Genomic DNA, 11,330 nt, shown 5'->3' with positions numbered 1-11,330 from the left:
ACATAGGCACCCATTACTTCAGTAGGATGCACATTCTGGGTGTTCCCTGCTCGCTGTGTAAAATGGTCACATAAGTCAGCAGTGCTGTTACACAGAGCCCTGCTACACTCACACAGAGCACAGAGCCCTGCTACACTCACACAGAGCACAGAGCACAGAGCCCTGCCACACTCACACAGAGCACAGAGCCCTGCTACACTCACACAGAGCACTGCTACACTCACACAGAGCCCTGCTACACTCACACAGAGCCCTGCTACACTCACACAGAGCACAGAGCCCTGCTACACTCACACAGAGCACAGAGCCCTGCTACACTCACACAGAGCACAGAGCCCTGCTACACTCACACAGAGCACTGCTACACTCACACAGAGCCCTGCTACACTCACACAGAGCACAGAGCCCTGCTACACTCACACAGAGCCCTGCTACACTCACACAGAGCACAGAGCCCTGCTACACTCACACAGAGCCCTGCTACACTCACACAGAGCACAAAGCCCTGCTACACTCACACAGAGCACAGAGCCCTGCTACACTCACACAGAGCACAGAGCCCTGCTACACTCACACAGAGCACAGAGCCCTGCTACACTCACACAGAGCACAGAGCCCTGCTACACTCACACAGAGCACAGAGCACAGAGCCCTGCTACACTCACACAGAGCACAGAGCCCTGCTACACTCACAGAGCACAGAGCTCTGCTACACTCACACAGAGCACAGAGCCCTGCTACACTCACACAGAGCACAGAGCCCTGCTACACTCACACAGAGCACAGAGCCCTGCTACACTCACACAGAGCACAGAGCCCTGCTACACTCACACAGAGCACAGAGCACAGAGCCCTGCTACACTCACACAGAGCACAGAGCCCTGCTACACTCACACAGAGCACAGAGCCCTGCTACACTCACACAGAGCACAGAGCCCTGCTACACTCACACAGAGCACAGAGCCCTGCTACACTCACACAGAGCGCAGAGCCCTGCTACACTCACACAGAGCACAGAGCCCTGCTACACTCAGACAGAGCACAGAGCCCTGCTACACTCACACAGAGCACAGAGCCCTGCTACAGTCACACAGAGCACAGAGCCCTGCTACACTCACACAGAGCACAGAGCCCTGCTACACTCACAGAGAGCCCTGCTACACTCACACAGAGCACAGAGCCCTGCTACACTCACACAGAGCACAGAGCCCTGCTACAGTCACACAGAGCACAGAGCCCTGCTACACTCACACAGAGCACAGAGCCCTGCTACACTCACAGAGAGCCCTGCTACACTCACACAGAGCACAGAGCACAGAGCCCTGCTACACTCACACAGAGCACAGAGCACAGAGCCCAGAGCCCTGCTGCGTTCCCACACAGCAAAGAGCTCAAAGCACCGACGCAGGGGGTTCAATCTTGTGCGCACCCAAGAAGATGATTAACCCGCCCTCGGCCACCTCGATCACCGCGTTCTGAAAGGCGCGCTGCATCACACGGGGATGACTCAACGCCGAGCGACGCGGCGTCCTTCAGCGCAGGCCGCCCTCGCGCCGCTGAGCAGGGAAACGAAAGGCCGGCGAGGCGTTCTCAGAGAGCGACGGGCTGGCAGAAACGCAAGGGAGAGTGTGCGTGAGCCCCCGAGGCAGCCCTGGCAGGGCACTGACCTCCATCGCCCTCGCATCTCAGCAGCGCCGAGCCCAGTTAACTCCTACGGTGAACGCGCGAGCGTTCATCTAGCCAGACACGTCATCCCGAAGTATCTCGGGGGGGCGACATAGCTCAGGAGGTAAGACCGATTGTCTGGCAGTCGGAGGGTTGCCGGTTCAAACCCCGCCCTGGGCGTGTCGAAGTGTCCTTGAGCAAGACACCTAACCCCTAACTGCTCTGGCGAATGAGAGGCATCAATTGTAAAGCGCTTTGGATAAAAGCGCTATATAAATGCAGTCCATTTACCATTTACCATCTCAGTTTTTTTAAATGCCGTCCTGCTCGGGTCCTTGTGATTTGGCGCTGTAGTACAGTCCCCCGCTAAGCTTTTCACCGACACCTGAGGAAACGCAGGTAATTCTGCACCGAACTACGGGAGCTCAACGTGTGGAACACACAGAAACGGCTGCTTATACTCTCAAGATAAAACTTTAGAAGATCGAAACAGGAACGTCATACTGACGTGCCCAACAACCAAACGCAAAGACGATTCAAACCGTAACGACGACAGCAGGCAGCGGCAGAGAGCGCAAGCGCTGACGTACAACGCTGCTTTTCAATGTTAAACAGGAGCACAGCTCCTCCAGCACATGGCATCCGAAGAACGTCTTCTTATTTTTAAGAAGTGCCGTGTTGTCAATCAGGGTAACGGACGCGCCGCGAATCTCCCCTCCGACGTGGACGAGGCAGCTCACGGTTTACATCCCCGTAAATTAGGTCCCAGCGGAGACAGCGAATGGAGACGCAGTAAAAAGTAAATACTGCCGAGCGGATGTACCCGGAGGGCTCCCAGACAGGCGCGGTCTCCCCGACCCCGCCCGACATCGCCAGGGGAAAACCTCAGCCGTGGCTCAATTTGGCTCTCCTGACCAGCCCACCAACCCCACGGCCCCACCCTCCACCACACAGTCACTAGGGTTGTGCCTGTTTAGGGGCAGATTAGACTGCACAGTACCACTGCCACTCTTACACAGGAGCCCCCCCTAACCCCCCCCAGGGGCAGAGAGGACAAGCAAGGCATAAGAGTAGGTTTTCTGGAATGTTATTTTTTCAAAATTCTAAGTCGGTGTTCTAGAACTCCACTGCTTTCCATTACCAGTAGTGATTGTGACATCAGCATTAGAATGTTCAGTTAAGAACACTCTCATCACATACTTGTGATCTTATGAGAGTTCAAGTAGGGATAAGACAGTTGCAACATCACTTCACGTGTAGAAAACAGAGAGGAGCCGTTAACAAAGCATCCACTAATCACCTTTGGCACCATTCCACTGGTTGCTATCAATGTCCTCCCTGACTGGTGGAGTTCCCCTTGACTGTCTGTGCGTGACATGCACGACTGTCTTACCGCCATTTTATTACCCCTGACGAGGAGCAGAAAGTCACAGACAAAAATATGAAGTAGCTCCAACCCCAGCAGCTACAGTATGGAGACTCGACCGAACGTAATATAGCGCCTTTAAGTCGCAGACGGCATAGAGCAGGAGTGGCCAACTCCGGTCCTGGGGAGCCGCAGAGTCTGCGGGTTTTTGTTTTCACCTTAAATACAACAACCACTTACACAAAATAAACCAGGTGAGGTGAGTTAACTGTGTAATCAACTGCTTTAATTGATCAATTAAGTGCCGAGTAAAAACAAAAGCCTGCAGACCCTGCGGCTCCCCAGGACCTGGGTTGGCCACCCCTGGCATAGAGACTGACTCACACGCAGGCCGGTGATGTCACCGTGCTTACGGTATTTATAGTGCAGGGACTGCTGTGGTCACACTGAGCCATACTGTGTGGTCTGGCCCGCGTTCAACCGGTCACACAGCAAGGCTGGCAGGGTGCAGGGTACACCCTACACACACACACACACACACACACACACACACATTATAAAGGCTCGGCTATTTACAGCACATGACTCGCATGCAACATCACAGGCATCTCAAGAGCCACATGAACATCCACAGGCTAAAGTCTAAAGGCTATGGGGAAACAAGGCTGTAGGGATATCGTGAGAGAATGAATACGGATACACGTGCAGTGGTGTTACTGACACCGCTGTTGTCATCGTCGCCGTTACCATGGAAGTGGGTGTCTTAATATATTCAGGCCATGCCCCTCTCTGTGCCCTCAGTATGGAAGCTGATTAAATTGTAACCTGGAGACAAACAACGAAAGCAGGAAATAAACCCTGCTTGGGATAATCTGCTGGGGTGAGTATGTGAAATCGCAGCACTTTCCCCTGGCCTGCTCAGTCCCCCCCCCCCGTGGTTTCAGCCTGTGACTGTACAACGCTGTGTGTCGCAGAGAAAGGGCTCCCTCAGTAATTAGGGTTGAACATGAACGTGTGCAGGGAAGCAGGGAGGCGGAGGTGCAGACAGTGCTGCAGGGTAAGGTGTCCCTCAGGCACTTCCTGTCTGTGTGTGTGTGTGCGTGCGTGCGAGCGTGTTTGTGTCAGCGTGTGTGTGTGGGTGTGAGTGTGTGTGCAAGCGTGCATGTGCATGTGTGTGTGTGAGCGTGTGTGTGTGTGAGTATGTGTGTCTGTGAGTGTGTGTGTGCGTGTGTCAGCGTGTGTGTGTGTGTGTGTGTGTGTGTGTGTGTGTGTGTGTGTGAGTGTGTGTGTGTGAGCGTGTGTGTGCGTGCGTGCGAGCGTGTTTGTGTCAGTGTGTGTGTGTGTGGGTGTGTGTGTGTGTGTGCGTGCGAGCGTGTTTGTGTCAGTGTGTGTGTGAGAGTGTGTGTGCAAGCGTGCATGTGCATGTGCGTGTGTGAGCGTGTGCGTGTGTGAGCGTGTGTGTGTGTGTGTGCGCGTGTGTGAGCGTGTGTGTGTGTGTGTGCGTGTGTGAGCGTGTGTGAGCGTGAGTATGTGTGTCTGTGAGTGTGTGTGTGTGTGAGCGTGAGTGTGTGTGTGTGAGCGTGTGTGTGTGTGTGCGTGCGAGCGTGTTTGTGTCAGTGTGAGCGTGTGTGTGTGTGTGTGTGAGCGTGTGTGAGCATGTGTGTGTGTGAGTATGTGTGTCTGTGCGTGTGTGAGCGTGTGTGTCTGTGAGTGTGTGTGTAAGTATGTGTGTCTGTGAGTGTGTGTGTGTGTGAGCGTGTGTGTCTGTGAGTGTGTGTGTGTGTGAGCGTGTGTGTCTGTGAGTGTGTGTGTAAGTATGTGTGTCTGTGAGTGCATGTGCATGTGAGTGTGTGTGCGTGTGTGAGCGTGTGTGAGCGTGTAAGTATGTGTGTGTGAGCGTGTGTGTGCGTGTGTGTGTGTGCGAGCGTGTTTGTGTGAGCATGTGTGTGCGTGTAAGCATGTGTGCATGTGTGTGTGTGTGTGAGCGTGTGTGTGAGCGTGTGTGAGCGTGTGTGTGTGTGTGAGCGTGTGTGTGTGTGTGTGAGTATGTGTGTGTGTGTGCGAGCGTGTTTGTGTCAGTGTGTGTGTGTGGGTGTGTGAGCGTGTGTGAGCGTGTGAGCGTGTAAGTATGTGTGTCTGTGAGTGTGTGCAGGAGGCAGCCGTGCTCCACCCCCACTGACACAGTGCCCTTGTTAAAGGTGACCCGCCCAGAGCGGCTTCGCGGCGGCTGAACAGGTTTGGAGGGCAGAGGCAGGAACGGGACCCGCCGGGCCAGAGCTGCAGGTGAGTACAGGTCTGTCAGGTTCTCTCCCTGTGGCTGTGACAGGCCTCAGCCTGGGCCGGGACCAGCAGTGCTGAAGCACAGCTCAGTGACTGAGGGGCACAGGCACAGCCCCAAACCTACACACCTCACTCAGCACCTAGACATGGCAAGCTAGTGCTTTATATTCATTCTTTTTAGCTGCTGTGACTGTTGTGCATGTCATCTTTCCATAATAACTGCTTAGCCACTTCTCTGATGGCCAGAGTTGTACTGTACGGATTTTAGAACACACGTGCCTGTCCTCCTCCAATGACGTCACACTTATACGTTCCCAGTCTTACACAGCAGAAGTTACCACTGCCTACTCTGACAATACAAGACAAAACAGATTTATATAGTGCCTTTCATCCCCCGTGGCAACTCGAGGAACTCGGCCGGAGGAGGAGCGCGAGCCAAAATGGCAGCCCAAAAATGTGGGTCTGGAGCCAGGATGCAGAAATGCCAGTGCCAGGCCTTGCACCGGGGGCCGGGGGGACAGCTGGGCGGGAAGGGAAGCTATGCAGGGGATCCCCAAGAAAAGGGGGGGGGACGGCGGGGGGGGTGGAGTCAGAACAGTGACAACACCAGAGCGCTGAGCCACAGGAGGGTGACCATTGGTAATGTCCCAGAATGCAACAGTGCGGGCAGTTATGAGGTCACGGTCCCACGGACACGGCCTCCCTTGCGCGCTCTCGAGGCTGTGAAAAGAGCAGTGCTCAGGCCAGAGCTCAAAAGACCCCCTGTGTCCCTCCTGACCGCCGCCGCCGTCGTCGTCCGCGCCGATTACTCCCGGGATTCCCCAGCGGCTCGCGGGATCTCTCCGAACAGTCGCGAGGGGCCCCCCAAATCAGGGAGGGGGTTTGCGAACGCAAACACTCCCTCCCCCCAGCAGTCTGAAAGGTCAGCGCTACGCCCAATGTGTGCTTTCGGCACTGGCTGGTATTCAATGCAAAACCGTGAAACCTGCACCGTGTGTGCAAAGCTAATGAAATCCTCCTATTAAGTGCAGCTTGTGCCAATAAAGTGAGTGGACACTACCGTCCTCTGACGCGCTCGGGCACGGGACTCCTTCACTCAGCGTGCGGGAAGGCGGCGGGGGCGGGCCCAGAGAGATCAATCAAATCCACGTTGCTGAACACTACATCTGAATGACAGTCAGCGGGCACTTTATTACAGGAATAACAGCTGACTGATGGAGCACAGCAGTATTGCACCAAGAGCAGAAATGTACGGCTGTTTTCATCAAGCATTCTTGTGCGCTCATTTTTTCTTCTTCAAGACAAACAACTGGGAATTGTGCCTTAAAGTAGAACCCGAGGTGGGAAATGCACCCGGATGGTCTTAAACGATGAAGATCGTCTCCACCAGCAGCACTAAATGCCAGTTTGTTATTCAGTAGGCTGGATTACGAATTCGCCCATTAAAAAAACACCACAACACTAGAATGGATTTAGCAAACGTGTCACCCAAACCCTGAGGGAAAGCCTCGGAGTCTGAGTCCGAGAATGAAGAGAATGAAACGCCACAACACTCAAAATAATTAGCCTTAGTTACGGGTAATGTCACTGAGGAAAAGGAACACTGACAGAACGGCCGCTCGTGCACTCGCACAGTCAACCCGATTACGTGCATCCTCCATTACATCATAGCAGCGGCGGTCGTGAAAACCCCGGGTTTCCGACACACTCCTCTCGGGATCCGCGAGCAGAACGGGAGGTGAATTCCACAGGAGAGTCGAGTGTGTGACTGGTACTTTTGCGCACTGCGAATCATCGCGTCTTACACTTAGACAAATCGTATACTAATACGCAGCGATCACCAAAAAATACACGGCGTAATGAGAGAATGGGTGATATCAGAAACACTGCGGGTATACGTGTAATCTTGTGCTAAACTGAGTAGCTAACTGGAACATTCCTGCAGCTGAAATAGCAGGCGAGCCACAAAATTACAAATCGTCACGCATGACCTGCTACTCGTTCCTTCCCAAAGAAAATAACAACAGTCCTACATACCAAAAAATATATATCATAAACGTGTGCAATTGCAAATTCATCCTTATCTGATGGTTCTCTCCACAAGCCTAGTGCGGGCAATGTAATGTCAAGATAAAAAGTAAACAAAAGCGACCTTTCACAGCAAATGAACACCAAGAGAACGGACAACACAAGGACAGACGCAAAGACAACGCTCACACAACAGAACCCCCGTAAGAAATACGTATTTACCTTGTTGCAGTACAGCATCCACACCTCGTACAGTCTTTCGTTGGATGCCATTATCAACACCGCGTGTTGCAGACAACATATACCCACGCGAGCCTATTTTCACAATCCACAACTCCTCATCTTTAGGTCTGTTTGTCCTTTGCTAGGCGTTCGACATTACCTGGTAGGTTTTTACCAACAGTATCACATCCGCTGTGGATCTCAAAAGGACCCAACACAGTCGACACCACGAGAAGCGACCCTGTTTTAAGGGTGTCAACAATAAAATATCCTACTCCATGGTGGGTTCCCCGTCGGACTGGATTAATTCCATTAGCGTGAATTCAAAGCCCTTTGTTGGTCGGTGTGAACTTCCATACTGAATTATGCATTCCCTGATGACTTGCTCACGGGGCTCCCGTTTCCTGATGCACTGTCACGGTCCAAGTCTTCGGTTTGCTTCTCTGGATGAGAATATCGGTTTTTCTTGTTCTTCTTTCCGTTTCGTGACAGAGCACTTTTAAGGAATCGCCCTGTATCCAACGGGAGAACGAGAAATGTGTAGGTAGTACTGATGACAGCGTCAACAGTGTCAACACAAGGAAGCAAAATTAAATTTAAGTTACGCATAAGATGACTCAATATTTTAACGGACATTTACGTCTTCCTGGTAGATCGTCTTAACATTTATCAACTACAAATAAATCAGATTGAAGAAAAGTTTTCTGACAAAAATAATGTGTCAGGTTCTGTTTCATCTGAATCATTTCTCGCAAGCTACTTTAGACTATGTGTGACATTGGTTAGCTGTAAACTGGAGAGCAAACAGTGTTGCAGTTTTTATGCTATAATTCAGTAAGTTAGCTCATTTGTAGCAAGCCATCCATAACATCTTCACCAGCGATAAAGGGCCGAAGCTAATCAACTATGACTAATTATTTTCACTGCGACGTTCTAGGTTACATCCATTGTTTGTTAACGCTATCAAGTTGGCTGGTTTACTAACGCCAGCAAGCGAAGTAGGCTACTTTGCCGGTGGAAACGCACCATATTTAACGTTAAGTAGCCAATTGTACTGAAATGACGTTACGACATATTAGCATTCAACTGTTGCCAAACAATCTTAGAAATATCACCAAAATAAAAACATAACATATTAGCTAGCTAGACTAAAGGAATATATCGAAGACACTTGTGATGTTGGCTAACCAACAACCTTCCATCGTAAGGAACTTAATTTGTGGAAACGACTTAGCAATTTGCTAATGTTAGTAGGTAAAGAAAAGTGCTTGTTTTTGTACAGCCTGTCTAAGCAGCAAGCTAACGATTGCCAACTTTTGACATTAACAGCAGGGTCTCCATACATACAGTAGCTACGATGGTTGACATACCGACAAGCACCATTGAGATTCAATATTAACGAGACAGCTAGCCGTTTACTGAAAGCGTTCAGTGAACTCAACCTACTGACCTCAACTAATTTGTTAACTAGTAACTAAAGTAAATTTGTTAGGTAAATAACGTTACAGTCTAGTTGTAGCTAACTGTTACACTGTCAGTATTAAAATGCTGGAAAAAGGCTACGTTTTACACATATAATACAAGGCAACAAATACGTGTCGTCGTTTGCTAACGTTAATTACCTGCCTGCTTTGGCTCGCAAACTGTGTCTTCAAGACAGTATATTTTCAGTCTTCTTAGGCGAAATACTTCGTTTTTAAACGGCGAAATAGCGCATGGAAAAACTTCAGTTAAGTTGGACACAATCGCCGTTTCTCACTGAGCTCTTCGGTGACGAGACAATCCTTCGAAGTAACCCATACCAGCCCAGGGCGCTTTACAGAGTACAGTGCACGCGCAAAACAACTCTGTTGTAAACTTCCAAGTGCCAACCAGGTGAGGTGGTTAGTGCCGAGAAGGTACTGCAGGGTGCAGCCTGCATTCAGGGAAAGTCATGACAGGATGAGAGCAAGGTGGTGGTTTTTGTTGAGTTTCTGCAACGCTAATGCATTTGCGACAGTCTACGCTTGCTTTACGTTGACGATGTGGAGCCCACGGGTCGCTAAGGGTGGGTCTCGGTTTCTGTCTGGCAGTGATCGACCGCCCCCGACTGGTAGCCATTTCAGAGACACTTCCAGGGCATTTACGATCTTATGAGTATCTATCTGTTATCGATCCAACCAATACCAACAGATATAATAAAGATCGTAAGTAAATTTCTGTATTGGAATGTGTTCACGTGCATCCTCCATTACCGTTTCTTTGGAAAGGAGGCCATCTACCGTCAAAACGGTGTTATTGCGCCTCACATGCTTTTCGTGCCTCTACAAGTAGTCTCGAACACTGCCACCTGGCATGCACGCTTTCTTAATGGACGTAAAATAACCTTGACTGGTCGAAATGACGATTGCAGAAAACGCTCCTGACTTGAAAGCCATGTCAATAGGCTAATGAATTTCAAAATGGTTCTGCAAGAAAGAGGCGACTCCCTGTCAGGAAAAATCTATATTAAAGTGAAATAAATATAATTAAAGTAATCAATTTTTCTTTCACTGGAGAGAATAATTTTTTTAAGCGGTCTTTGATTTACAATGCTTTGCGTATGGGCGCGCGAGCGTGCGCTTGTAGTCTTCGCATGACGCGAGGAAGAATGTAGATCGGCGGTCCCACGTGTAGGGGGGCCTTAATTGAGTCAAAAAAGCTTTCTCAGGGCGAAAGGGGTGAAATCACCAAGGGACGGGCTAATTCTACTTGCCTGGACACCAAGGAACTGCGAGAGACAAAGCTTGTTCAGTCACAGACAGCAAACGTCACATAAAGATAAGAAACACATGAAACAAGCTCAATATACAAACCTGATACTCAGATTGGACTGCGTGGGTACGGGTTATATATATATAATATATTGCTCAGTGTTTCACAAGACACCTGAGCTGGTGGATCTAAGCTTATAACAGGGATAGTATGGTGTAACTATGTAAGAAATATAGGGTGGAGCCAGATCACACAAGGCCTTGTAGGTCCTGGGTGTCATGCACTGGGTGTCATACCACAAATGGGAATTTTGGGACGATCCAACGAGACAAACACAACCCCAAGATTTCAGACAGAAAGTAAAGGGTGGGCCAGATGGTCATTAATGTTACCATCGTATTCCCCGACGTTACGCTGGGGTCCCATAAATAGAACTTAACTTGAATTTAACTGCAGCAAATTAGACAACATACAGCTTTAAATGTCACCAAAAAATGCGGTCAGGGTTGATGTTGTAACATTCAAAAATATGATCAGATGAATTTGCGCATTTTTGGACAAAATTAAAGATATTGAGGAAACTGTGTATTGTGTTATTGGTTGTAATGCCTTCACTTATTTTCTACTTTCATTCTGAACAAAAAAGCTCTCTGCGTCACCCTGCACACGTGACAAATGTATAACAAGCAATACAAAGAAGCTAATATACGGGAATGTTAAACTTATCGTCTTAAATTTTTTTTGGTCATAACTACTCTTCTATAAAAAAAGAAGGACAAACATTTTAGAAACAAAATAAGAATATATTTTGAAAAAAGTTCATACATTTAATACATTTTTATATTTCAAAAACACAACAGAAAAGGTCTCTCATATATACGGTATTGGTTTCACAGAAAAGACTGTATGTTTCTAAACAGTACAACGGTTTCCATAAAGTATAATAATTCATATTTATCCCCATCAGTCAAATGCACATTTTCAGAGGGATTTTAGGGTAGGGTCAGCACAATGGGCTGTGTTGATGTTTTTTTGG

The 11,330-nt window shown here is 49.4% G+C and overlaps 1 protein-coding gene across 5 annotated transcripts in view; it reads right to left on the bottom strand.

Annotated features, from left to right (window-relative positions):
- The window catches only part of nbeal1 (neurobeachin-like 1), a 60,027-nt gene extending 50,299 nt beyond the window's left edge, over nucleotides 1–9,728 (bottom strand). For 2 of the 5 annotated variants that reach the window (XM_035394095.1, XM_035394096.1), the window contains exons 1-2: nucleotides 9,184–9,728; nucleotides 7,562–8,073 (exon numbers count right to left, since the gene is read on the bottom strand). In XM_035394095.1, coding sequence (XP_035249986.1) covers nucleotides 7,562–7,612 — 51 coding nt within the window. In that variant the 5' untranslated portion in view covers nucleotides 7,613–8,073; nucleotides 9,184–9,728. The remainder of the gene's footprint in view (nucleotides 1–7,561; nucleotides 8,074–9,183) is intronic. The other 3 variants (XM_035394099.1, XM_035394098.1, XM_035394100.1) reach the window with 3 other exon arrangements.
- Between the last annotated feature and the right edge of the window lie 1,602 nt (nucleotides 9,729–11,330).

The sequence above is a fragment of the Anguilla anguilla genome, chromosome 15, assembly GCF_013347855.1.
Source record: "Anguilla anguilla isolate fAngAng1 chromosome 15, fAngAng1.pri, whole genome shotgun sequence".
In the NCBI taxonomy this organism is placed as follows: Eukaryota; Metazoa; Chordata; class Actinopteri; order Anguilliformes; family Anguillidae; genus Anguilla; species Anguilla anguilla.
The sequence above is the reverse complement of the archived record's forward strand: the minus strand, read 5'-3'. Positions and strand labels throughout refer to the sequence as shown.